The sequence below is a fragment of the Lagopus muta genome, chromosome 15, assembly GCF_023343835.1.
Source record: "Lagopus muta isolate bLagMut1 chromosome 15, bLagMut1 primary, whole genome shotgun sequence".
NCBI lineage: Eukaryota > Metazoa > Chordata > Aves > Galliformes > Phasianidae > Lagopus > Lagopus muta.
Window position 1 is genome coordinate 1,885,464 of NC_064447.1, and position 27,969 is coordinate 1,913,432.

The window sequence follows — 27,969 nt, forward strand, 5'->3', positions numbered from 1 at the left end:
AGGGAGTGTGGTGCCAGCTGCCCTTCAGCATCCTGAACAGCAACACCTGCACAAACAGCTTACCAAGGCAGTTGAACTGATTGCATTGCAGCAGCAGGGCTCTGAGGGGACAGAGGACACAGCAAAAGCCACCCCCCATGGCTGGGTACAGGGGCTGCTCTCCCAGGAGCATCCCAGCAGCATCCAACCACATTTCCCAACCACATCTTGCTGCTAGTAGCAGAGCAGCTCTCCCTCACAAGGAGATCAGATGCAACTTTCAAATCCCTTCTTTAATCAAACGTTTCTCTAAATAAAGCCTGAATCCAAAAAAATCCATTTTATTTCAAGAGAGAGCTTGAAAATTCATTTGGGTTCATATACCGTGCCTTCACAGTTTGAACTTTACAAGGCGTTTATTTGCTGGAGTTCTTTCAAGAATCTTTCCCAGCTAAAAGAAATATAAACATTGATTTTTCTGCCTGAAGTTCTACAGCCATGAGCACAGTCTCTCCCTGTAGCAGCTCACGAATGTCTGAAAGGGAAACCAGTCTTCAAACAGAGAAAGGGAAGGAGCTGTGTGACCGGCTCCAGCAAAGGCAGGGAAGCAAAAGGGGCCATGAAGGGCACCGTGATCCTGTCACATCCATTTGTCTTACTGGATAAGGCTCATCAAACTACAGACATCAGCAAAAGGCAAGCAAAGGCTGCCAGCAACCAGCGCCATCCACATCCATCCTGCAGCATCCAGTGCTGAAGAAGCATGGGCTCAAAAACCGACCCCTAACCGCGCACGCCGCACTGCTTACCGCAGGTTGGGACCCTCCAGCTCCTCCTGCTGCGCAAAGGACAACAGAAAGAAATCACCCCCTTTCCTGTGTCAGTAGAGAGAAGGGAAAAAACAGGATACCCAACAGGACACGAGGGGACAGTGGGATGAGCCAGGAGTGCCTGATGTGCTTCCAGCAAGGAGCTGCAGGCTCAGGAAGACAGCACGGCTTCCCTTGGCCAGGCAGGCAAAAGGATGCAGCAGCCAGAACACTGCAGGGCTCTGCCCTGCTGCTGCACTGCCTGTGCCTGTCCCCAGTTCTGACAACAGCCACAGAGAGCTGCTGCCTCTCCCTGGCATTGCTATCCCTGTCCTGGTCCCCCCTCTGCCCTTCCATGCCGTCCACTCCAGTAACACCAGCCCGCTCACCACTGGGATTCCCATCTGCTTGAATCTGACAGCACCCAGAAAAGCTTGCTTTTTGCCAGCTTTTGCTTTTGCTGCTCCCTCATGCATCTGTGACTTTCCTGGCAGCAGAAGGACCACCAGCATGGCAAGCTGGTAGGGACATCCCTGTCTTTTTGTCCTCAGGAGGCTGTCACATCTTGCCACCAAGCACAGCAACCACACAGCTTTCAGTGCAATCTAGTAGGAGATGCAGAGAAATGGAAGGGGACATGGGCAGGCATCTTGAGCCGTCCCCAGCCCAGTACTGGTGCATCAGCCTAGGCGACTGGTAGTACACAACTGCAGCTTGTTTCTGCCCAGGACTGGTGAACAATCCCACTCCCTGCCTGGAGCACCAGGGTCCCGAGGTGACAGCAGGTGCAGAGCTGAACAGGCAATGCTGGGTGCTGGCCCTTGGCCTATCCGCATGCAGCAGACCTCATACCTATGCTCAGAGTACCACAGCAGCAGCCATTCTCCCATGGCTCCACTTATCTCTCACAAAGATGCTGGGTGAAGGAGGAACCCTCAACAGCTTGCCCAGGGTCTCTACTTCTCCCTATAAAGCCTGGCTGGCTCGTTTCCTGGCAGGCAACAAGCCTGTGTGAGAAAATACAGTTGTCTCCGCCATCTCTTCCCCAAACCCATCTGCTGTATGATAACACACATGCTCTCCAGCCCCAGAAGACACAACTGAGATAAACATTGCCTGCCACCTCCCTGAGTGCCCTGCAGGAGAGGGGTTCTCCTCACAAAACCCACTCCGTAGTGACCTGCAAACTCACCCACCCACAGGAGGGCTTTTTCCTGGAAGCAGGCAGTCTGTAGGGAGAACAATGATGCAAGCAAAGGGTGCTGAGCCTCTCAGCACTCAGCGACGTGGCACATCAGCTGGCAGGAGGCATCACCACCTTAGCAGCACTGCACCTACCTTAGCAGCCTAACTGTAATACCTTAAAAAAAAAATAAATAAAAGCCTGTACAAAATACTCAGCCAAGTATGGCGCTGTCAGTGTGATGTGATCCCAGGAAACCTCACTGCTTGCTCTTCACTGGAGATCTATGAGTGCCACCAAGCCCAAGGCCAAGATGACAGCCTCTAGAGAGAGAAGCCCAGGCAGGTTAAGCAGTTGTTTGCCTCTGGACACTGTTTTGAGGACAGAGATGGCAGCAAAAGGCTGTCACTAGGAGGGAAGGGAGAGTTACTGCAAAGGTATCGCTGGTCCTTTGCTTCCCTTTAAGGAGCAGGAATTCTCCTCTAACTAAAGCAGGGCAGAAGACAGTGAAAGGATTCATAAAGCATTTCCAAATCCACCTCAGGACAGTGATGACCGCCTCTGAGGGCTCTGCTCAGCTCGCTTGTCTTGCCACAGCCCTGGCACCCACACATCAAACAAGCCAGAGGTCTCTGTTACCCCTGGGTGTCATCTGGGACCAAAGGCATTGCCCGAGGCCTCCCCAGAGCAGGACAAGACAGGAAGGAACAGGGCAGGGTGCAAGACTGGGAAGTGCCCCAAACCTGCAGTTTACGTCTTTCCTGCAGACAGGGAGCTGGTGCTGTGCCAGCCCCAAGTGCCACGCATCCCCAAGGGCAAGAGATGCCAGCCAGCCCTGGCCAGGAGCTCAGACTACCACTGTGAATGACTCGAGGTGACCCGGGCACTGGAGCGAGATATCCAGCATTCTGCTGCACAGCCCCCAGCAGTGTGCAGGGCTGCATGAGCTTGTGTCAGCACCAAGATCAGGCTGCTTCTCTAAATAAAGCTCCTCCAGAGGAGCTAAAGCCTTACAACTTACTGCTTCAGTTCTCTCCAGCAATAAATACACAAATAAACAAAAATCAATTGTTCTCGTCAGCAACATACAAGCCCCGAGTTCTCTGATACAGAATGTATTGTAGCAAAATCCTCCTGCTTGATAAATACAAGAAAGGGCATTAGATCTTTGCGGTGGAAAAAGGAAAATCATACCAATCAAACAAACAGAATCCTGCCTCAATTATCTGTGAGCTGTAAAGCAGTTCTCCCATGCAGCTGTTTTCTGTTTAACTCCTTCCAGCAGCACCGACCCGGGGGAGCAGCCTCACACACGGACCTACCACACCTCCAGCAGCAGCTGCAGCAGAAGACAGCCATGGCCGTGCAAGGACGGCTGCAGGAGGTCAGGAAACACGCAGCACCTCTCTGGCAGTCGAGCAGCTGGAAGGGCACTGGGTGGCACTGCTGGCTCCTGCCTACAGCCGTGCAGCCCAGGCAGGGAGAGACTGGTGGCTGAGCTGCCTTCCTCCTGCAGAGCCAGGCAGGGCTGGGCTGGATCAAGGGGAAGGTTTTGGCAGATGAACTGGTGGAGCAACATAGAAAAGCTATGAGCAGGGACTTCCCAATATTTACAGATTTTTATAGGCACATCAGTAGAGGAAAACAGCCTCTGATTCACACTTGTAAGCCCCCAAGGCTGCAGAAGTGTCATCAGCTCTGTGCCAGCATCACACAAACAGTGCAGGTTGCATAAGCATTTCCAAAGCCTTTCTCCCTCACTCCTCTAAAGTGGGCCAAGTAAATAAAACAGGCTGAAGTTCCATTGACCTTCACCCAAGCCCAGAGAAGCACAGCCAAAATGAAAGCACAAGAAGGGACCTCTCCCTTTGTGCTCATCTCCCTCTTTCCCCCAGCACAGTTCTTCAGCTGTAGAAGGGAAGATCACAAAGAAAACAGCCCCTAAGCTCACCCAAGCTTTCTTGGAGGCTCATACTAGAGCAGCAAAGTCAGAATCCACACCAGGTGGATCCTTCAAGATGAAACTGGAGCTGGGGCCCTGGTCTGAGCTCCCAGCTTTCCTTGGACAGAGCAATTACGTTTATGCAGAAAACAGTAACTGGCAATGCTAATAACTCATGATGAAGAAAGACAGCTCTATTTGCTCTGTTTGGTGAAGTAATGGCGGCAGAGGAGGATTCACTTATCCAAGTAGAAGGGAGAAAATAAATTCTGCAGCAGAAGACCTCGCAACAGTGAGCACCTGAAGGTGAACAGGGCCATTAAAAGACCTGTGAGCAGCACACAATGCTCCCTACAAAGGGCCAAGAGGCTCAGGTAGATACTACAGGTTTTCCAGGCTGATGACACACTTCCTGGGATTTCTTGGTCCCGTTGCAGCAGATCTCGTGTGTGTTCTTGCACAGTTTCTGTTCAGCTTCTACACTTTTTCCCACGCCGGACACAGCTCACAAAGTGCTCAGCCAGCTCACGTGTGATTCACTGGCCAGGGAGAAAAGAGGCTGCGAGTTTTAATAAGAAGGCTCCCGGGGGAAAATTGAACTCTACTAAATGAGAAGTGTGAGAAAAAAAACATAGGCCCCAGCTAAATGGAGTTTACTCAGCAGTACATGTTTGTGGCAGCCAACAAAACCACAGAATCTGCTCTCAAACTGCAACTTTCCCAGCAATTTTCTTTGCAGTCAATTCCCAGAGAACAGGGCTTATGTGTCTTAACAAAGATGTTACTGGGGAGAGGACAGGGAAGAGGAAATGATTTCCAAGGCAACACTGTAAGTACAACTGCTTGCAAAGGATGCAAGAGGAACAGAGAACATGCTTCTCTACCTTTCGCTGGCAATGCAGCAGGTCCCAAGGAAGTGCCCGGAGCCAGGTGGGAAATGAGCAGAGGCAGAAGCACAGCAGACACAGGAGCACCTTGAAACTCCTAGAAGATGCACCAAAACCTGGCCTTGATGAAGGAAAGAAGTTGCAAAGATCTTCATCGCTCGCAGAGTCCTCTTGACTGAAATCCCTGCCTGGGTTTGACTGGGAAAAAGGAGAAAAAGAGCAGAATCTTTGAAGGCATCAGCACGTCTGATGAGGTGGGCACTGGAGTTCCAGGCCTGCAGCTGTTGCAAGGATGCAAAATAACGCAGCTGGAAGGAGCACACTTCACACCTGCTTTCTTCTAAGGCTGCAGACATACAGGTAGTGTTACCCTGAGCTGATTTGCTGGAGTCTTTCATCATTCTTCATGCAGAATCTTCAAAGCAGAATGCGAATCTGGAAGGCTTGCCTTGTGAGAAAAACAGGACGTGCATCACTGGCCTTTAATATACCTTAATTGCTTCAGTACCTAGAAATACTATTTTGGGGAAGGAAACCAGTTTGGCTAGGAGAGCATCATGCAGCTCCACACTGATGAGACAAGACTGTTCTCAAGGGCTCCTCTGCAAATGAAAAGGTTACTCAAATTTCTGCCCAAATAAGAAGAATCCCTGGGGGCACAAAAGGAAGAGGCACAGAGAGTATTTCAAGGAGGCTGGCAAGTCCAAGTCCCAGCTTTGATCAAACGCCGTGAGCTTCAGCAAGGTTTTGGGCTCACAATCTTCAGATGAGGGACCAAGCATCCCACCCCAAGGCAGCACCTCCACGAGGCGCAGGGCCCAGAGCAGATGGACTGTGGCAATGTGATCCATTCAGATCCCAGCAGTGCTGGCTGCACAGCATACCCTAAATAAACCCGTCAGTGCTGCCACCGCTCCTCAATACAACTACTTCACTTATCTCTTCTGTACCTCATTTCCCTAGTTTTGGGGTATCTGGGGAAATGAAGAGCAAATAATGCTATGGTCCAATTGCACGTAAGTATTCTGCTCCATAAGGAAAACTTGCATGCCATTAACTCTGCCTGGCATCTTACTATGGCTTAAACAGGTTTGACAATGTCTTAATACATTGATTTTGCTTCAGGGAGTGATGAATTAATGGCTTCAATCTACATCTTGCCTCGCTTAGGTGCATTTCCCCACTGACTTTGACTGAAATCCACATACAGTTGCTATTTGAATCCCACTTAAGAGCAAACGCCTTAAAGAAGGTACACCAAACCACTTTTACTGTTGTTTTTTTTTCCAGACTCAGGAAATTTGGTTGTAGAAAGAGCAAAGAAATATTCTGGCAGTGCTAAAACATTAGGGAGTGCTTCAGCATGCACACAGCCCCACAAAAGCTGCCCTCTCAGGTGAAAAAGACCCAAAGCCTCCAGCAAATGAAACACAAGAACCGAATTAATTTGCTTTTTTTGTTGTTGTTGCCACAAAAATCTTTTCCAAAAGAAGAATAAAGATCACTACAGCAATGCACAGGACTGTGATTAACTCCTTCTGCTGCACCATTCTCAGCATCACTGCAAATAATGGAGCCAGAGAACAGAAAGCTCTGATCTCCAGAAGACAAACAGAGCCAAGTCACATTGGACGCTCGTGGCTTCAGCTGCCTCAACACGTGGAGCATGCAGAGAACAGGAGTCTTGTCTGTCCAAAAGCCCAATCTGATTTGATTCAGCTACCTTGCATGTTGGTTTTTTTCACTGCGTTCTATCTCTGGGCTGAAGAGCATTCCAGCAAGCTTCCCACATCAAATAAAACTGACCGGCAACATTGACGAGCAGCTGAGATGGAGGAAGGCTAGGACTCTTTTGAAGTCAATCCCACAAACAGGAACAGTGCATCTTGTGGACCTGCTCCTAAATAAAATACTTATCTGCCTAGATAAGTATGGCTTTTTAAAAAAGGCTTGAAAAAAGCACTTCTACACTGAGCCATCAAACCAATGGGATCAGAAAAACAATGTTTTCCATGCCCAGACAGGGTAAGGGTCTTGTAAACAGGTAGAAACACAAAGCCAGGACTATGAGAGATACTGTAACTCAGCTTGTGGCCCTTCAGAGTCATTGACCTCAGCATGGCACAAGCAGCTCACCCTGCACACGTGCCAGCAGACACCCCTGAGCCCATTTGCTCATCAGTGTTGAGAACAGATTTAGAGTTAAGATGCACTGCCGCTTCCAAGCGCTCACCTCAATGGTCCCAGCAGGAGATCTGCAGTTACTCACGTGGAGATGCCTGAACGCTTCTGCAGAAAAGGTGGTAAAGGAGAAATTTCAAACTCAAAGATCCCCTCAGTTAGGAAGGAAGAGCTCAAAGGAAGTGTAGGGACTCCCAGAATGGATCCACTGAGCGGCCTCTAGGCAACCACAAACTCCCCAGAGGTTTGCGATGGCTCGGTCCCAGCAGACACCTTCCCTGCTCGGTAACAGAGATGAACTGAAGGAAGGTGAAGCTGAGGGAGAAGAGCAATGGAGCTGCCAGGCAGCAGGACCAGCTGCAGCCCAAGACAGACCCAGCAGAAGAGAAGCATCGCCTGCTGACTGGGCTCCAGCATCCAGCCTCAGATCTCAGCCTGGGGACCTCAGGTCCTTTGAACACAGAGAAATTATTCCACAGCAAACGTGGCCCTGGCTCCATCAGCACAGTCAGAACTGACAGAACAGCACTGACACCACCACACACGTATCAGGGAGCAGCAAGGACATCTCACCCTCTGGGATGAGCTCTAGGACAACCCCCACACAGGGCAAGGTCCTCTAAACATCAAGGTGTGCCACAAAGAGGGTAGGAGATAACAGGAGCACCCTGACAGGCTCCCGTGGCCCACAGGACAAACACACTCACAGCATCCCACAACGTGAAGCCTCCACAGCCACTCGGTGTGATTTCAGATGAGATGTGGGATGCAAGGGACAACAGGCACCTAGTGCAATGTTGCAGAGCTGACAGAGCTCACGGGCACTGCTTCCAGACATACTCTCATGCTGCCCTGTAATTTAAGAGAGTAAATTAAATTTCTTCTTCCTGTGATGAAAAGGAAATTGAATGTGCTGAAAGCAAAATGCTGCTGTTGGAGGAAGCCAGGCGAGGTTGGAAAGGCCCCCTGCCCCTCAGGTACCCCCATGGGTGATCAGGGTGATGGAAGCTCTGGCAGGAAGGGAACCCGCAGGGAAGTGGGGGCAGGAGCACCTGCCGAGCCCCTCTCTGCCTTTGTCACCCCACTTCCCAGCCTGCAATTAGCTGCATGGGGCACTGCTATTTGCTAGGGCAACACCTACCTTTTTCCCTAAATTCTCCCTGAAAAATATCACGGCATAATTCTAAGGGGCAATTAAAAAATCCTACAGTAATCAACAGCTCCAAGTCATTTGGGATGGAGGGAGTGCAGAACTGTGCAGTGAGGCACTGGCAGAGGGAGGGAGCAGAGCCTCAGCTCCTGATTTGGAGCTGTTACCAGCCAGCATCCTGGCTCCCTCGCAGAATTGATGCCAGTCGCCTTTCATGCAAACAGGGAATAGCGATGGGAGCCAGCCCTCACTGCCAGGCTCTGCAGCATCACCTCTTCCATGCCAGTCCATGGAGCTACCAGCCATGCTCAGAGCACTGCAGGCAGGACTGTGAGCTGCCAGGCAATACGAAAGGCAGTGAGACACCATGGTCACTGTCAGTGACTGTCAGCCTCCCTTTTAGGGTGATTAACAGGCCTTAACAGAAAACTAAGCCAGCCCTATGCCTCAGGAAATCAGCTCTTGTTTAATAACTGCCAGCACTGATCTGCAGAAAGGAAAAGTTTCCCAAGACACAGAAGAAGAAAGATGAACTCTGGCAACTCCTGATGTCCCTGGAGTTCATCCTCTGGTCAGATCAGGGCACAGTGATCACTGCCACCCTACGAACAGCACAGGTGAGGATGGTGATTCTTTCTGAGCCATTTGCCTTCAGTGCCCCTAACCAGGGAGCACTGCAATCTCCCAGCGTACCTGAACAGCCCTCCTCCTTTGGCAAAAAGAAGCCTGAAGGCAGAGCACAAACCTGAATGTTCTCTCTTCTACCTCAGGAAAAATATTTGCAACTCCTCAGAAGAAGACTGATTCCAGAGGAGGATCTCAACACACAGAGCAGCAGCTCAGGGCACTGTCCCAAACAAATCAGGACGGGAGCTCACACACACATGCACCCACTCACTCTCTCCATCAAGCCCCTGGCTCTAGACACAGCTTTCAGGAGCACTTACATTCATCCACTGTCAGACACTGGAAAAATGAACAAGGCAATTTGGAGCCATGTTCATCTCTAACCATGCTGGGGGTATGAGGCAGGGCCAAGGGTGAACAGACTTGCCTGGCCCCGTATGGAGAGCAGAGGCTTCAGAGAGGAGTAAATCCCACCAACCTCACAGCTGCCTCCACAGCCTTTCCTCTCCTGGATCATCTGCACCTTCTCCAGCTCTGTTCTGTAGCTCCTGCCGTGCTATTTCATGGCAATGAAATGCAGATGAATGCAGCACTGCACAAAATCTGCTGCTGCATCAGACATGCTTTGGGGAGCCTGCAGCCAGCAGGCTCTACTCTCCTTGCAGGCTTAGAGGAAGGAAGAACAGGGGGAGAAGCTGCCGTGGGTGCTGCTCAGGCTCAGGTCAAACGAACCAGCATCTCCTCCTCGCAATTGGAGGAAGAAGCAATTTATTCTGACAAACAGTGAAAGCCTGCAGCAGGGTTGGCTCCTTCTATCAAACCCAGTGCACCACACAGAGGCTTACGTGCTGGAGCAGCGAGGGGAGGGTACTGGCAGTCAAATGATACATCTCCCTGTGTGAGTGGTGCATATCAGCAACTCTGAAGAACAAGACTGCAAAAGACACCTGCCTACTTACCCAGCATCCTGGAGGATGGCACATCCCCTCTCTTCATCTCAGAAGTGGTCGAACCTTTGGGCACGAGTGCCTCGGAAATGAGACACAGCACCAAGGGGCTTTCTGCAATAAGTTGGCCCATGGATTGTCCATAGTGCAGGAGGCTGGGAAATAAAAGCCTTCAACTCGTAAAAGATCTGCAGCAAGAAGGATCTGGGATGCTAAGTGTCCAGATTAGCCAAAAGAATACAGGCAGCAGCACAACTCCTTCTGAAGCAATGTAACTCCAGCGTCCCTTTGGTCTCCAGGGAACACAGACATGACTGTGTCCTCCCTACCCTGCAGCACCTGCTTGGCTGACAAGCTGCTTCTTCCTATCAAGAATCTGGGGAGGTTCTGGTCAGGATTGGGAACAGCTTTGCTACTCCAGCCTAAGAAACACCACCAGCACGTGAGACAGCTAAGACTGTACGCACCTCTATGTAAGTAACTGTGCAGCTCTGCACCTGCTTTGGAGCCTTGGATTCTCCTCCTGCAGAGGTCTGTGATCCAGACAGTGAACAAGGACTGAGACCAAGGACTGTGCTCAACTAAGTCTACAAGTCCAGAAGCCAAATATGAATTTCTTAATTCCTTGCAATGTTTTTTTCACCATCCTCTAAATTACTTGTTAATTCACTGATTTCCAAACCTTGGGATCAAGTCAGTCCTGCTGTCTGCAAACAGTAATAATCACAGAAATCAAGCAGACCAAGAATACTCAACTGTTCTCAGCCCAGAAGTCACAGGGCTTGGCAATCAAACTGTGTGAAGACATAAAGGCACGTGCTGCACCACTGCTCAGTGCTCAGCCTGTGCCTCATCTAAGCAGGATGGCCACTTCAGGCAGCACAGCTCTCACATGCTCTCCCCAGCCTTTCTGGGATCATACATTCGCCCATATCCCAGAATAAAAAGCAGCTGGAGTCACATCTGAGTGCTGCCAACAGGAAGATGAAAGACTGAATCAGACACTCCTCTTTTTCCACCGATGCTGTCTTTATGGGCTCTTCTCAGCACTGCTACATACACAGCTCCTTTAATTATCAATTTTCTACAGGTGGTGAAGTTCCAGATGCTCCTGGGAGGCTTTTCCAACTTTATTTATTTTATTTAAATAACAAGGGCATATGGTTTATGACAGCTATTAAAGGGTTGGTGGGTGTATGTGGAGAGAATCTTAAGAGAACAAAATGAGCATCCAAACCTGGGATTGGGCGAGCTACCGGGACCTCTGAGTTCCCCAACACCAGCACCTGGCCACAGAGGAGCAGAGAGCAGCCTCAGAGCTGTGAATGAGTTCCAAGCTCCTCTCTGACAATGCACTCAATTTCTTCAGTGCTGGCACGAATTACACCTGTTCGGGTATAAACAGGTTGCAGCAGGCTGTGTGCAGGTGATGAGTTAGCCCAGATGAGAAATAGGCAGTAACACGGTAGCCCAGCATGCTGGGCTGCATGGGCAGTACTTCTCTTTGGTGGGGAAAACAATCCCAACAAGGACTGCTGTCCCATCGACCAGCTGCGTGTCCTGCAGCCCAGCTGTGGGAGGAAACTGCAGAAGCACAGGGGGAGCTCACAGACCTGAGCACAGCAAGCTTCAAAGGGCAGCCTTGATCACCTCTCTCCAGCTTGAAGTTGAAACAGACCCTGGAGGAGCAGAGAATTGGCTGGTCTTTGAAGGAGGATCTGAGCAGGGAGGCAGAGAATGAGAAGGAGCCCTTCAGTGCTACAGCTGTGAGACCACAAGACAGAAAAGCAAAGATGGGACTGATTCCCATGGCTGCATTTTAGATTCACCTGCTCCCAGTGGGGAGGGGAAACGCAAGGAAAGGAGCAAGAAGCTGAGCTCATGAAGCTGCTCTCTCTGAGGAGCTGGGACAGCTTCAGCAAGATGGGTGGACTCCTGAGACCAAAAGACCCCCGATTCCTCCCATTTAGCCACCTGCATTTGAGGTATATCTGAACAATCATTCCAAATGTGATCCCTGCAGAGGAAAGAAATCAGGATGACGGGGAAGCTCTACTTGCTGTTTTCATTTCCCTAACTGCCTTTAAGCCAATTAAGGAATTTCTTTTCAAGTGAGGGTTTGCAGACTGCCTCAGAGGAGCCTGCGCTCCCTGAACAGAACAGGGCAAGGACGAGGCAACCATCTGGAGTCAGAGCCCTGCAGTCCCTAGACACTGCAGGGACTGCAGGCCCTGCGCTTCTCTGCACAAATCCCAGCTCTTCCAAACCCCCAGATCTCACGGCTTTGCAATGCAGTTCTTGCCTTTCCCTTTTGCATCTTTGTTTCTGCATCAGTACCAAAAAGCCTTACTGATCTCAAGCAGACCAATCCTTGCAGCTTTCAACACCTTCCCGAAGCTGTAAGAATCCAACATGGTAAGTGCCTTTGAAGCCTCAGGAACAGCAAAGATGAGGTTAAGATGAAGGCATGGTCTGTGCTTTTATCTTGCACCCATAATACTGTGCACAGGCTGTGGATTATATATGCATTCTGCATCAGAAGAGCACCTGCATGGGCCAGGCCTGGAGGAAGAGGTCCATTTGTTGGGATGAAGACCATCTTCTATTATCTTTAAGAAAGGGAACGATTTCAGATGTCACACAGCTGAACAACAGCTACATGTCATCCTCTCCCACGTTCAGCACTATTTCACACTGCTTTCTAAAACACCAGGTCTCATAGACAGACTGAGGGCCACAGCAGGAAAGAGACAGGAAAGGCTGATGGGACTGTGAACCACGTGCACCAGGGGCTCATCCTTAGCCCTTACTCCTCGTGCAACTTTTCTCCTGTGTGGGGAAATGGAAGAGATTTAGTGGTGGACATCAACTCAGCTAAGATTTATCCTCCAATCTGTAGTGCTGTTAAAATAAAAAGGAAAGAAGAGTGGGGGAACAGAAAGAGAGAATGAAAGGAAGGGGAGGGAAGAGAATTGGAGCAACAACACAGCTCCAAAGCTGTCTGCTTCCATCACTCACATTTCCAAGGAATAATTCACCCTGAGTTCCCAGCTGCTGTGCTCCAGCCTTCGCTTCTTGCCATGCTAGTATCTGGGCTCACTTCACAGGGGAGCACACAAAAGGTCTGGTTAACAGAAGTCCACTCATTTCCACAAGCAGCTGCACTCAGGCTTGACACAAGAGGCAGAGAATGGCACAAGGGATCATCTCCAGAGGGCAGGAGAGGACTGTCCCTCCCTCACTTCCACCTTCTCATTCCAGCACTGCTTGAACACAAGCTCCATTGCTACCCACCAAGGTCAGAGATGAGCTCCTGCATCTCCAGGAGACCGCCAGCTTTGCACACTCATCAACGGGCAAACAACCTGAGTCCCACCACCAGCAGCTCCAAATGAATGCACGTGAATGCCCACGCACAGCGGGCCAACAAAGGTCACCTGCTTCTGCTTCTCACGTGTCTGAACTTTGGAAGGAATGGTTATCAGCATCTGTTTGGTATCTCAGAGGAGCGCTGGGTGGGGAGTAATAGGGGGCCTGGAGCAGAGCAGCACCACAGCCTGCTCACACCCCACACTGCAGCTACCGCCACCTCAGCTGAGCCAGCAACACATCTGAGACATGCCCTGCTCCAGCAGTCAGACAGTAATTACCAGGGAAGTCACTACAATTCATACTGCCCCCAGGAGGCCTCTGGACTCAGTAATTCAGACTATGGTACTGTTTACTGCCTCATAAAGATGAAGCATACTTAAGTTAGTGCCTTGATAGCTGGAATCTAGAGGATGCTCCCAGCTGACCACATACAGCTAACCTTCACGTGTCCACACACCACTAAGAAGTGCCAACTAAGGCCACACTGGGGCTGCCCCCCACAGCTCAGCAACCTGTCCCCACAGTGGGACACAGTGCTTCCCACCACAGAGGGCAGCTCCTGCTCTTCCTTAACACTCCCAGAGCTCTCCAAGCCATGCACGCTCCCATTGGTCTCCCTCAGGTCTGCAAGGACAACCTGAAGGTGCCCATGAGCACAGGGCAGAGAGAAAGCACAGCCCTGCCCTCATCTCTGTACAGGATGGATGGATGGATCCCCACTGTGAGCCTAACAGTGAGCCAGGGGCTGCAGTTCATGCATGCCTGGAAGACACAGCATTGGAGCACTAAGAAAAACAAGCCATTGTGCCAAGCTTTGCTATTTGCTAGATGCCCTGGGGTACGTGGGACATGAGGATGTGCCCAACACACGTTACTGCATGGACCACAGAAGTTGCTAGGCAAAATGACAACAGCTGCAGTGACCAGGCAGATTTGTGCCATGCACTGCAACCCTACAGCTTCTACAACAGCTTTTTCGCATTTCAGAAGCAACAAGTGTTTCCACATTTGTCCCTCTCTGCAGAAAGTCAGAGCAGCTGTGTGGTGAGGCAGCAGAAGAAGCTTGGATTCCTTGGCAGGGAAAGGTGAAGAGGATCCATTTGCTGCAGTTGGAGGTACAAGTGTGATGGGAGGTGCCAGCACAGCACAGTACAGCCAGCTGTACCAGCGCCTGGTGTATCAAGGAACAAGAGGAAAAAAATCACCTAGAAACACGTACAGAGTTTCACTTTTCCAAGCAATGCAGGTAAAAACAAGGCTTTCAGCAAGATGAAAGATCCTGCTTGTGACCACCTGCACCTCCTCCCCACTCTGCCATCAGGGAACGCGATGGAAGGACAGCAGGTGCAGACCTGCCCTCTGCATCTTGAAAGGCAGTAAGAGCCAGCAAGAGCCAGCCTCCAGCACCTGCGGTGAGCCTGCCATGCTCGAAATGCACAGCTCCCTGCACCTCTAAGCTCCAGCACGCAGTACCACCCCATACTGTGCAGCGGGGCACAAACCCAGGCGTCTGGAGACAAAGCTGTTCTGCAGCTCTGAGCAAGGGCAAGCAAGGTCCCTCTGGCTCCCAGCTTGGCAGCCCAAACTCTCCTCCCTACCCCAGGCACTGCCCTGAGCCTCCTGCTGCTCGTCCCACCGCCATCCAGAAGGGCTGCGTTCACAATTCAAGTTTCCTCCCGGTTTTCTCATCCTACTGCAGCCTCATAAATACCATCTGGAAGGCGGGAGCAGTTATTCTGGATCAGCTGTTCACACCACCCCTCTGTGGCCTCCAGCACCTGCCCCTCGCAGGGATTCGGTGCTGCTGCAGGCACAGCTGCTGCAGGATGCACTGTACTGCTGGCTGCACTACTGCTGCCCTGCTGTACCCAGGCAGGGTCATAATGGAGCACGAAGAGGATCCCGATTCAAATGAAAGCACAGGGCAGACTGTTGAGATGGAGAGATGCTGAAAAGGCCATCTCCTCGGGCAAGCCACAGACCTCTGGGCAGGAGCAGACAGATTTGTCCTTTGTTTTGCAGCCCCAGTTTGCCAAACTGAAACAGCATCAAACCACAGCTTATCTTTCCCCTCTGTGTCCCTTGAACAAGTGCCTTTTATTCATGGCAGTCCCACACAGCAAGACAGTTTCACATGAGCAAACAAAGGCCTCAGGGGTTTGCTCAGCATGCGCTGCCCCGTCCTGGCACACACCAGCACCGGCCCCAAGCCCAGATGGGATCAGCATCACCTCGGTGCTGGCAGCCAGGGATGGAGGCAGGCTAAAGGGGACTGCAGCTTCACACATTCTCCTCCCCATTTCTGAATCACAGTAGTCAGAGACCCAGGACTAGAGCCACTGGTATCAAAGTGGATTAAGTTACCAGTAGAGGAAATCCAGCAGCAACTGGTGCCTGCTACTTTTGGAAGGAAGGAATGAGCTCCAAAACAAGCCTGGAAGACAGAGGGCAGCTGGCAGTGCTGAACAGCTCAGAGGGTCAGGGAAGCAGGCAGCAAGTTGGTCCTGCCCTCAGCCCCCTCTGCCAAGCCCAGAGCATCAGGAGCACAGCCCTAAGGACAGACACTGCACAGCATCAGCTGGAAGGGCATGTGGTTCCTCCCTGGCACTTTCAAGGGGCTCTGCTCCACGTACCTCATGTCCTCCACTAGCTCCCTCCTTGCAGCACTCAGGCTCCTGAGCAACTGCTGTCACCACATCCATTCATCAGCTCCTGCTGGAGGACCGAGGCTTCTCCAACAGCTCCAGGTCACATGCATGACACCTCTCCAGGGGACAAGGGATTGTACTTCTGCCAGACTTCTGCCTCTGCAGCAAGAGAAAAGTCAAAGAAGCAAGGCAGAAGGGCTGCTCTAGAAAAAATCCTGCTCTGGTTCCTTTTACTCTTAAAAAATGAACAACAAATTCACTTCCCGTCAATCCACCTCACAGCATATATGCACCTGGGAACAACCTGCTCCAAACACAACACCCAAGTGCTCTCCCAGGCTCTCCCAGCACAAGTGAGCACAGTGCACAAGAGGCTGTCCCCTTTCACAGCAAGATTGCAGCTCCAGGATCCCTTCCTAAAAGGGAGGAAGAGGACAGGACTCTGGATCTGGCCATAGCCAAAGATGGAAACCAACCTCCTGCACGCACAGCCACATCCTGAGAGCACCAAAGCAAAATTACTCAATTCCTGCACCTGGAGAAGGACCTGACCCTACATCGCCGCACCTGGATGAGGACCTGACCCTACCTTTGTGAACAAGAGGGCTCAGCTACTGCAGAGCATCCCAAAACCACGAAAAGGTGCTGCTACTCTGTCTAAATGGCAGATTGAAGTGACAGGCCTGCTTGTAGCTTCATATGTAACAGTAACATTCCAGGCATGGCACTCAGGCATCTGGGTAAGATCTCAGCACAAGTTCTGCCGTGGCTTTTACCTGTGTTTGCTGAAAACAGAGATGAGGAAGGTGACCTGGAGGCACGGAGCAGCAGAGGAAGAGAAAGGGAAATTTGCCCTCATACCACTGGGGCCATCTGGGATCATAATAAAAACTTCAGTTTCTACTACTCTTACCATCCTCTGATTACAGCTCCAGAGCTATAAATAGCCTCATTTTAGACAATTAAGAGGCTTTGAGAGTAAATGGAGTGCTGGAACAGCCAGCACAGAAAGCGGACGGACAGGGATGGAAGCCACAGCACAACGTGCTGCCAGCTCCGCAGCACTGCACGCTTTCTGGGGCAAGGTTCCAGCTGCCAGTGCTTTGGTGAGAACTGGCAACCAGTTCCAAGTCCAATGCTCCCATGTGGATACCAAGCAGGTATCCACAACGACCTGCAGCATGGTTTCCCTACCGCATCCCAGCTGGATGCCACAGCTCCCCTGCAGGGACACAGCCACCTCACCGCAGCTCTTGCACAACACCAGCTCTGCTCCAGCGTGATGAACTGGCACGTCCTGAGCATCAGAGCCAATCTTAGCATCAATCTAAATCTCCTCTCTTTGTCTGAAACCGTTTCCCTTTGCCCTGTCACAGCAGTGCCTGCTAAAGTCTGTCCCCTTCTTTCTTACAGCCCCCTTTCGATACTGAAGGGCCACCATCAGGTCTGCCTGGAACCTTCTCCATGCTGCTTTCAGGGGCCAGAGGGGAGGTGTTCCATCTCTTGGATAATTTTTGTGGCCTTTCACAACAGGCATTCATTCTGAAAAGGTTTTTAGAGAAAAACAGAACACTTTTCCAGTATGCTGCAGGAAACTCCAAAAAACGCCAATTCTCCAGACAAGGGAAGCCATCCAGAAAGCTCCAGCCAAACCAAGTGATGGACAGAGCTGCTCACATTCAGCTACACAGACCTGACAGTTTAACCGTGCTGCAACCCATGGGTGCTCCCAGCCTCAGCAGCCTGCTGCTGACATGTGCACAGCTCCAGCAGGGACCTCGCAAAGGCCCCCAGTGAGCAGAGGGCCCAGCAGGGAAAGGTCCATCTCCCTGCACTGATGGAAAAGCAACCATCAAAAACCCTGACCAGAACAGGACCCTGATTCCCCTCTTCACGATGGGTGTGGAATGGGATGGAATCTCAAAGACAATCAGCGTCCTGATCCCTTCCTAGCACCTTACAGGTATGGAAGGATGCACGGGGAAGAGTTGCCACTGCCACCACTTCCAGCAGCAGCATGAGAAGGCACTGCAAGCCCCTGGCTCCCAACGCACTCAATGGCATCAGCAGAGCAAGGTCCTGCCACCAGCACCTGTGGCACTGTACTGTGCTGCCTGCAGCTTCATGAAAGGTTTGGTGTGGCAGGAACCTTGCCATGAAGGGGTGGCACCTCACCTTGGCCATGAAGAGTCTGCAGGCTCAGCTGAATGCCCCAACACCTCCATGTGTGCAAGCAAGAAGGAGCCCAAGCAGACTCAGAGCTAAGCCAGAATTCATCTGGAACATACACACAGCTATCGAGGATTTATTTAAAAATAAAATCTTCGCCCCAAGCAGAGATTTTAGCAACAAGATTCCTTTCACTACCATGCATTTGTTCCTTTAATGCACCCTCCCGGTACACTGGGGAAAGCAGGTGTGTGTTCCTGTTTAAAAGATGAGATGCTAACACATACAAAGAGACTAAGCAGCTTGGTTTAGAAGAGAACAGGCACTCAGATCTGGATGTCACAAGGCTACTGTTTCCATCACCAAGGTCCTTTCGCTGCTCCCATGTCCAGCTGTCCCCAGCAGACAGGGCTGTAGGCCACCAGCCTCAGCCCTCAAGGCACCACAGCTTCCAGCACACCTCCAACACCACACAGCATTGATCTCTGCCCTCAATCCTATCCTCACTGTGACCGAAATCTCCCCCTAAGAACAGCCCACTCGTGAAGCTCTCCCACCCCTGTTTTCCTAACAAGGTGTGCATGCATCCCTGAGGCACGGGATACACCACAGCAGGCTTGGCTCTGTGCTGGCCTTCAGCATCCAAACATTAGGAGCTCTGAAGGTGGCCACAGGCAGGAGCAGGAAACCAGCAGGAAAAGCAAAGTCTATCCCAGAACTCCTGGCCAGCCTCAGACCAACTCCCCAGTACTCCATTTCCTTCCTGCACTACAGGGCTCCAGGGATGAGGCCACGAAGAGGCGGACCCACCTACTTGGACTGCTTCTATTGACTTCTGTTTTCTTTAAAAAAGAAGAGTGTATTAATCTGTTTCTCTCTGGAAACCAAGCAGCTGCTGCTGCTTCACCCCGTTGCTGCACCAGTCTCACCATGGGAACCGTGGGGACTTTGATGCCTGGCAGCCCGGCTGATCTCAGCACGTCTTTTGAACCCGCTTCCATAATCACCGCCTAAAGCAAGTCCTTCCCACGCAGAGGCTGCTCGGTGAATCATGGCCAGCTATTTTCCTGTCTCCAGGAACCACGCAGCACTCAGCTGGGCTGAGCTCTCTCCTTCAGCAGAGGAAAAGCATAATTCTCACCGAACTGCTCCTCACAGGACACTGCCTTTATCCGCACAAAGAGCAGAAGTTCCTGTGCTTGCCCCAACATCCGCCCCGCTGCGGAGGCTGGCTGTGCAGGAAATGTACTTCTACATTAGGATCCTACATTAGGATTTCATGTAATTTCTCCAGCTCCAGCAGGCTGCAGGCTCAGGATGGGGAGCAGCAGGCAGAGCCGGCACAAACTGGGCTGCACAAACATCACCCTGCAGCACCGATTCGCACTGCCGGCTCCTGAACAGCAGTGCTGACCATGCACAGGAGTGCCAGGGCAGTCTGCTGCTATTTCCACACCTTCCTCAGCTCATCTGGGGAAGAGAGGAGAAAGCAGCAGCTTGGAGGGAGTCATCCTGCAGGAAGGGCCCAACTCTGTTTGCACGATCCCCCAAGAGCTGCAGGTCCAAGCAGTATGGGCAGCCCTGCAGGCTGGGACACGCAGCAGTGGTGGTGGGGAACTGCACAAAACAGCCTTTAAAAGCATCTTAGGCATTGCTAGAACTCAGACACGTGACTGAGAGCAAAGACAACAACTAATTGCTTCCATGCCATTACAAGCCCAACTAGGAAACCCAAGGCAGGGCCTACAAAGGAGCAGAGCGCGACGCTGCGTGCCTTGGGGTCTCCCCGAGTCGAACACCAGACACTGGGAAGTAAACTTGCTGGGACTGGCAGCAGCAACAAAAACAAGGACTACACCACAGATAGGACGTGACCATCACAGCAAACGCCTCCAGTGGAAAGCCACAACAGCTCGGGGACTCTCAGAAGCAAGCAGCTATTCCTAAAATACTAGTGGCTCCAAACGGACTCAAGCAAGTACAGACACCCAACCAGGCTGGCACTACAGAAAGCAGGCTTCAGGCAAAGGCTCAGATAGTGTTAGCATTAAACACGGCAGTCTCTGTAGTCAAGCCCCCAGGCTGGGGATTTTTAGCTGCTTTCAGCATACCTCTCAGCCTAGCAGAGCCTGAATGCAGCACACAGCCCTCTAACAGGAGGAAATATTCCTCACTCTCAGGTGGCTGATGGGGAACGAGCACAGCCAAATGACTCAGAGGCACATCTTGAGATGCTGATTTTATCAAGGAGGGACAGAAAGCGAGAGCAGGAAACACTGAGCTCTTTTTCAGAGTCTGTTTTGGTGTGTTTTGTTCCCCACAATCCGGTACTCAGAGCATTTCACTGCACTGTCACAAAAACAGCATCTCTTGCTCTTTTAAGTTCAAAGACCCTTGCTACTTCTCCCACTCACCCTGGAGTCATAATGCTTCATCTTTGACAGTTACAGTGAGTTGGGAGGTGAAAAGGGAGCCGCAAGAAGGTGGCAAGCTTGTTAAAGGAATGGAGATCTCATTCCCAGGTAGACACCTCCACCACTGGGGTGAGTGAGGAAGAGGTGGGAAGAGTCCTGCAGTTATTCTGCAGGAAACACTGGCAGCCTGGTAAATAAGATGAGGTTTGGCACCCTCCTATCGGTGGAAACTCGGCTCTGAGTTTCACAAGGGCTAGAACTGAGCCTCTGGATGAGAGCCGACGCTCAGCAGGACGCAAAGCGACTCGTCCCCACTGCACTGCCCTGGGTTGAAGCTGAGAGGCAAGCAGGTAAGCAGGCTCCTTCCCCTTCTCCTTACCTTCGCAGCCGGTGGTGTAAATTCTGTTGCTGCCGTGTTATAAGGTCACTTTCCCAAACAGGACCACCGTGACTACTCCTATACCAGCCCACAGCTGGGTGCCCTGGGTAGGGTGGGCTAGTGAAGCCATGGTCCGACTCCGTCTCTGCGGCCAGCGACGAGGCAGAGCTCCCCATGGTTCCCCCCTACCCAGGCCACGCAGAGCTTTATCCTAGGTTAGGTCCAAGGCAGTGGCACAGGCAGTTCGGGTGGGACAGGCGAGGCGCTGCGGCATGGGCTGCTGTAAGGATCCCGACTCGCTGGAGAAAGGAAGGTCGGTTCTGATCAAGAGTTGAAAAAACAAAGAGAAAAGGGAAAGAAAAAAAAAAAAAGAAAAAAAAAAGAAAAAAAAGGAAAAAGAGAGAAAGATAAGGTATGATTTCAGCAACACCCCTCCTGTCTTAGAAGCAGAAGCGTGCATGTTAGTGCATGCTCTGACCAGGGCCACGTCACCGAAGCCTGCTTTTGCTGCCTGGAGATGTGGAGCGCAGGGCTGCAGAAGAGGATCTCCCCAGGGAAGCACCAGGACTTTCCAGGCTCAGGTTTGTCTGCAGGGAGGATGTACGTAAAACAAAATATCCCTCTTTTCCTGCTTCCCACTAACACTGCAGTAACGCTGCATACGGGCTGACTGGCCGTCTGCACAAGTATGTTTGCTGTGACCAGGGCAATTAAATACTCTCTTTCAGCTCAAGCCAATTTTTAGCAGATTCTGAGCATTCCCCTACCCAAAGAAGTGGGTTTGGGGCTTTGAACGTTCTTCCTTTTCGCCCTCTCTCTTTCACGCTTCTTAGAATCTCAGTTAAAACCCAAAAACATTTCTTGTCCTCTGACATTCAAAGAAGTTTAAACATATATGTCTCCTTAAAGGAGAGAGGCACGGCAATCTGGATGCGTGTCAGAAGGAGCGGATCAAGGGAACATTTAACAGAGAGAAAAGAAGAAAGGAGGAAGAAGAAAAAATTAGCACAGCTGAGCTTATTCAATTACCCACCAGGATTTACAGAGATGAATGAACTGTAGAAAGACCTTTGCGAAGAATCTACTTTGCACAGCAAAAAGGCTGAAACAAAGATTCCTAAAATACAGCTCTTCAATCCCGGGGTTGTTCTGAGGGACCAAGAAAGGCCTTGATAGATAACAGCCTCTCAAATGCAGCAGCTCAAGGAGCAGGTGCAGTTTGCTACAAGCTTAACACTGAAACGTGCCTGCATAAGGCCATTAACTGAAGAACATTAGCTACTTTGTCATGGTGCCTTCTCTGCAACCTGCAAAGCCTGTGCTAAGGAAATAGAACTGGTAAAAATAAAAGCTCAAGAACACCATTTTCCCTACCTCGATTACTTTGCTGTAATTGGTCTGCCTAATTGCTGTGCACCAGGCAGACTGAAGACATCACATCTCCACACTGAGCTCCCTGCACAACACCAGGACTTTGATTTCTTGCAGGTCCAGCCAACGTGGATCCCTGGCACTTCCTCTCTCATTTCCTTCAACTTGGGCAATTAGCTTGCAACAAATCTGATTTCCTGGCTAACTGAAAGCAGTGATGTGAGGGGAAGTATCTCCCAGTGTCATCAGTTCAACTCTGACTGAGACAGCCCAGTTTCACACCCTGCTGAGAGAACAAGCTGCCTCACCTTAGGAGTTGTGTTTTCCCACAAGAAAACACACAAAGTAAAAGCAAATTGGGCAGAAACAGCCCCGCAGAGTTCACTCCAGGCAGTGCCAAGCAGAAGGTGGGATGCTCGATTTGCTAACAGCCTTCTCCCCTGCACAAACCGCCTAAAGAAGCCATTCCACAGCCTGGATCGAGATCGCTTCCTCCTCCGAGTCCTGAGCTGGAAAAGCAGAGCCCTTTGCTTCTTCCTCCTACGTGCAGAAGCGCCAGTTTTAGCTCACCACAACAGGCACAAGACCTGCCTGCTGCCGGCATCGCTGCTGGCTCCCAACGCGTCGCTCACGTCTCAGCCCTTCCTCCTCCTCAGGTCTGCACCGGGGACCAGAGCAAGGCTGCAGAAAGGAGAGAGCCTGGGAACCCTGCTTTAAAACCCCACGGTGGGTGGAGCTGGGCAGGGACCTATAAATAGGTGCAGGATAACCCTGCTAAGTCCTGGTGATCTCCAAGACTGTCTGGTCTATACGGGCTGCTTGGCTGCGAGCGCTGCGTGAAATCGGATTTCTCTGGGCAAAGCAGTAAATCCTTCTCTCCAGGGTTACCCTTCACACCAGGTGAGAGCAGCCAGCAAACAGTGCAGAGGGAAGCACTGAATGGAGTCTGTTTGCAAACAGGAGGAGAGGCATCGCTGCAGCTCAATGCAAAACACGTACCTGCTTGCCACGCTGAGCCAGAAAACGCCTTTGGCCAACAATAAGCAAAGGAAGAGTCTGCAAGATGGAAAGATGAGAATCTGCAAACTACACCCCAGCAAGGGAAGGGGTCAATTAAAAAGGGCTACAAAGAGGAAAGCCTCACCGAAAGCACTGAGCTTTATTTTTTAGGAGCTTCTCCCATTGGGCAGCAGACACCCCATGCAGGTACACAGCCCATGCTGAGCAGAGCAGACCTCAGGGGGAGCAAACTGCCAGCAGCTCCTCTGCCTTGGCACAAAGGAACAGGATTTTCCTTCTAATAAATAAAGCACTGCTTCCACCTACCTCATCAGGACAGGAAGAAACAAAGCAAATAGATTGAAATGTCTCAGGAAGGGTGGAACTCATTCATGGAAATGAGCAGTTAAGCACCTTAGTAAGATGCTGAGTTGGGATTTTGGTTTTTTTTACCCCTTGCAGCTGCGATAATTATCAGGTTTCAACTGGCACTGCTTAACTGCTCCCAAAATATTGCTTCCAAAACTAAAATAGATTTCATCTTTCTGCTTCCAAGTCACTCGCATGCATTCACGCTGGTTTGCGAGGCAGACCCTTCCTCAGTTTGCACTGATACTGGGAGCAGCAGGCTCTGGCAGCAAGCTCAGGACAGCAGAGCTTCCCTGCAGAGGTTGCTCCTGCTGCTGGAGAGCAGAGAGGTTGCCAGGGTGCAGGATGAGCTCTATGCCTCAACACCAGCAAGCAGGTTGGGTCCCAGCCCTTCTGCCACAGCACGCAAAGCCAAGCACAGATGTCCTCAATCACCTTCCCTTCCAAAGTAGATTTCCATTTTGAAGTGAAAAACAAATAAGCAAACAAACAAAAAAGATAAAAGAAAAACAAGACCTAGCTCACATGTTCCAATGTGGAACTAGGAAACTGCAGGACCAGCTTGTCCCAAGATGTTTCTAGCATTGAGCCCAAGCTCTTCCCTCCGGCATGCAGCAGGAAGAGACAGATTTCTGGAGCTGCTCCAGCCCCTGAAAATGCCAAGGGCAGATTCACCTCACTTGGTCCTGTGTGCAGAAGCCCCCTGGTACGTGATAGATGCTCCCCACGCTCCTTTTGTTATCTATCTGTTCACGTAACACAGCTCAGCTCTTGCCCAAGTCTTCCAACATCTCGCTGCTCTCAGCCTCCCACACCTAAGACCAAGACTCTGTCACATCATTAGTTTCTCAATGCCATACAGTCACCTCTGACCTACTGCCTTCTCTGCTAGGACCCAGCAATGAAAACACAGCTGCCCTGCACACCATACAGCTCTGTTCACAGCGTCCCCCCACGTACCTGGAGGAAAAGCATCCTCAGAGCTGTGCCACAGGAAGATGAGAGCCTCCTGCTACAACACAGAGGCTGCCACTACCAGTCCTTCTCTTCCCTCAACTGTGTGCACGTCCCTGCCTTGGGCATCAGAAAGGCTGGACCTGCTCTCACCCTCAGGAGCAAAGCTCTCTGCTTTTACACACATGCAACTTGATGCTTGCAAGCTGAAACAAGGGTTCCTGAGACGTCCCCACCCAAATAGTGAGAGGTCAGGCACAGGTAACTAAGGCTGGACGCAGCACAGAGGCCTGATGGTGTCATACCAACCAAGCAAGTAAAAGCAGCTCAAGCATTTGTGTACACAGCAAGTGACAAGCAGCCAAGCTCCTCACCGCTCAGAGCAGGGTGGCAAAACCTGTGCATGTGTAAAGGCAGGCATGGGCACCAAGCTGAGCACGATCTGCATTCACCATGCTGAGAGGACCTCGATAAAAGAAGAGACAGCAGGGAAGGATGGGAGAACAAGCTCTCTTTTTCCCCACAAGGCAGGAAAAGAGCAGACAAGCAGTAAGACATCCATATCACACAGAAACAGGCCAGACTGAAATCCAAGATGCTAAACCCCAACTCAAGGAGAGCTCTATGGCTCAAGCACAGCAAAAGCTCCCACGGCTGCCAGCAAGACCCATGCTGCAAAACAGCCAAGCAAACCAAATGCCCCATGCTGATCAAGTAAGCGTCCTGCACAAAGCTGGAGTCTTGGTGACAAGAAATGGAGTTTTGCTGCTCTTTCTTCCCACCCTCACCTGCTGAGCCAGCAATGTAAGGCAGCCCGAGTGCTGCAGCCTTGGCAGGAAATTAAGCTGTCAGAAAGTTCCAGTTCCTTGCAAAGTTGCCGGAAGGCAGGGGTGGGAAAGTCCCTCCAGGAGCAGACTGAGGAGGCATAGGTCTAACAGGAAGGACAGCCCAGTGGGAAGCTGTTTCAGCCTTCAGGCTTAGCACACAGCTCGACTCGGGACACAGTCCTGTGACTCAAGGCACTGCTCTACCTGCCAGGGCCAAGAAGCACTCAGTCTCACCAGGCACGAGGATGCCAGGCATTACACAGCACCACAAATGGGAGGGCAGGAAGATGCAGAAAAGGGAGAAGTTTACCCACTCAAATGTTCATTACAGGGCAGTAGGGCTGGGAGGAGAGAGGCCAGTATCAGGATTCCTGGCCCAAGATGAAAATCCAGGGGACTGGAAGCTGCAAATGAGCTGTTTTCCTAATCACAGCAAGATACAAATTGCTGATCCACTTGTGGAAATCTAATTAAATGAAATTAGGTGCCTGGACACAGTTTTCTAGATGGGCTATTAATGAGGTAACAAGATAATTTAACCTGGAAACCTAGACCAGCACATAACAGGACCTCATACTTCATGCTACACTTCAGCAAAGTCCAGAACAGCAGCACACCTTTCTGGCCACAGACATGAACATGCAAAGGCAAGCCTGAGGATCTTTACCTTCTTTCAGCTGCCTTGAAACAGGTTCTGGCCCAACTTTAACCCAGAAGAAACTCATACACATCAGCTGAGTTGGGCTGAGCTGCACTCAATGCCCAGCACTGACTCTTCATAAGTATGCAGGCAGAGGAAGAGGTGTCCAAAGCCTGAAGCAAAAGATTGATAGGAAAAGTAGATTTATTGCAGAGCCAGCTTAGCCACAAAGCAATTAGCGTCAAAGCCTGAAAAGTTTCCTCTTCTCCCTTGCACAGCACACTGTAAACCAGTGATAGATTACCCAGTGAGCTACTGGAGATCCATCACGGTCACTTTGAGAGAGGGGATTATACAGATTTGAAATGGGAAATAGGCAACTTAATTACAAGCTGTGGTGAAGACGACAGACAGGAAGGCTTCTTCAAAATAAAGGTTAACTTCAAACCCATCTCCATCACTAAAGAGTGGGAAGGCCCACCTGAATAAGCACGAAAAACAGCAACAAAGCCACAGCAGAAGCAGGGCCTGGATTTGCACAGAATAAAACACAAAACAAACAAACCTCTACCACCGCGTGCTCTATTAAGTCAATTAGCATTACTTCAGCAAAGTGCAGCAGGGCAACTTGTATCTTCCAGTTTAGTGGCCAACTGTGGCTGCCTTTGGAGTGCAGCGCTAACAAGCGTGTGGGCTGGCACGGCTCATCTCATTAGCAACATCCCAGTGAGGCCACAGACAGAGAGACGAGGGGAAGAAACAAAACAAGACAAGCCGCAGCATCCAGTCTTGGGAAGCTTTACCAACAGATCCAATTTCCAGATCTTCTTCTCTGTGCATTTATAATCCTGGCAGCAGAGCTCTGTCATCCTCCTCAGCCCACAGAATACCCCAGCTACAAAACATGCCAGGCTGCAAAATCACCCTGACAGACTGCCTGCTGAGACCAGTCACACTGTGACAACCAGGAAGCCTTTATTTGCTGCTACTGATACGCTGCAGCTTCAACGGGAAGCAGCATAAGCAGGGATGCTTTGCAGGAAAAACACACACGTGGGCCTCCTGCCAGGAAAAATGCATCTTGAGTAACACGTGTGCTCTTAGTTTCCTTTTCTTTATTTTTTCCCCTCGGATAGGTTTAACTAGACACTGGGTTACCCAGCAGCAATAAAACGTTTTCTTCCCCTTCTCACTTACAGCAGAGTGTTGATTGGTAAACAGCAGATCTTCCAGTCTGAGGCTGTGCCAGCCTGTGCAGAACAGAACTGTTGTTATTGCACATTCACAGCTAGAGATAAACACGACTAAGAGCCAGGCACTGGCTCTCCAATACATTTGCTTTATCAAGTTCACCTTGATTCAGCTGTTTCTGACAACATCTCTCCCTCCTGAATGGGCAAGATTGCAAAAGTAGCAAGGACAAACATTAAAAAAAGAGAAGTGACAGCAATGCAAAAAGTGCCCCTCTGCACTCACTAACACTCCAACTGTGCAGCTCAGAGCTCCACCTGCACTTAGAACAGTCAAAAGCACAACATGGAAATAAACAGGCTCAACAACACCAACCTCCCAGAGAGAAACAACAGAAAAACAAAGCAGCTTTCGCATATCTCAGGATAAATCTACACCACAAGCCAGGCTGCCACAGGACAAAAGTTACAATGAACCAGGGAAGGAAAACAAAATTTGCAAGTCATCTCTCATCTGCAAGACAACACTGCTGTGGCACAAGAACAAGAAACCAGCCCAGGAGAACTGGATGCTGAAAGGGCTGGAAGTCAGAGGAGAGTTTCTAGCCTTTCAAAGTGGAGATCTCTGGACCAACTGCTCCAGAAGTGCTGGGGAAAAGCACGCAGTCAGTTCCAACAATTAATTCCTGGTGAAGTTCATGACCTGCACAAGATGACCCAACAGTGTTGAACTGGACTTGACCCAGGAGTTTCCTCCTGGTCTCTGAGAAAGGCAGATCTCAGCTGTGTGCCACTCGAGTTCACGGGGAGTCACAGATGCCCAAGCGTAGCACAAACGCAAGGTCACACCCAAAAGGACACCAGGGATTGTATCTTGTGATCATGCTAAGCTGACAGATAAGCAGATGAAGAGCCGGCCACTGAAGAAGGGA

General features: G+C 50.8%; 1 protein-coding gene across 8 annotated transcripts in view; it reads right to left on the reverse strand.

Annotated features, from left to right (window-relative positions):
• The window catches only part of CAPN15 (calpain 15), a 48,736-nt gene that overhangs the window by 14,153 nt on the left and 6,614 nt on the right, over nucleotides 1-27,969 (reverse strand). For 5 of the 8 annotated variants that reach the window (XM_048961608.1, XM_048961610.1, XM_048961609.1 and 2 more), the window contains exon 4: nucleotides 20,688-21,007. The exons of 1 other annotated variant lie outside the window; for it this stretch is intronic. In XM_048961608.1, coding sequence (XP_048817565.1) covers nucleotides 20,688-20,863 — 176 coding nt within the window. In that variant the 5' untranslated portion in view covers nucleotides 20,864-21,007. Of the gene's footprint in view, nucleotides 1-15,710; nucleotides 15,885-20,687; nucleotides 21,008-25,874; nucleotides 26,021-27,969 lie in introns of those variants that run through there. 2 more of the 8 variants (XM_048961607.1, XM_048961614.1) reach the window with 2 other exon arrangements.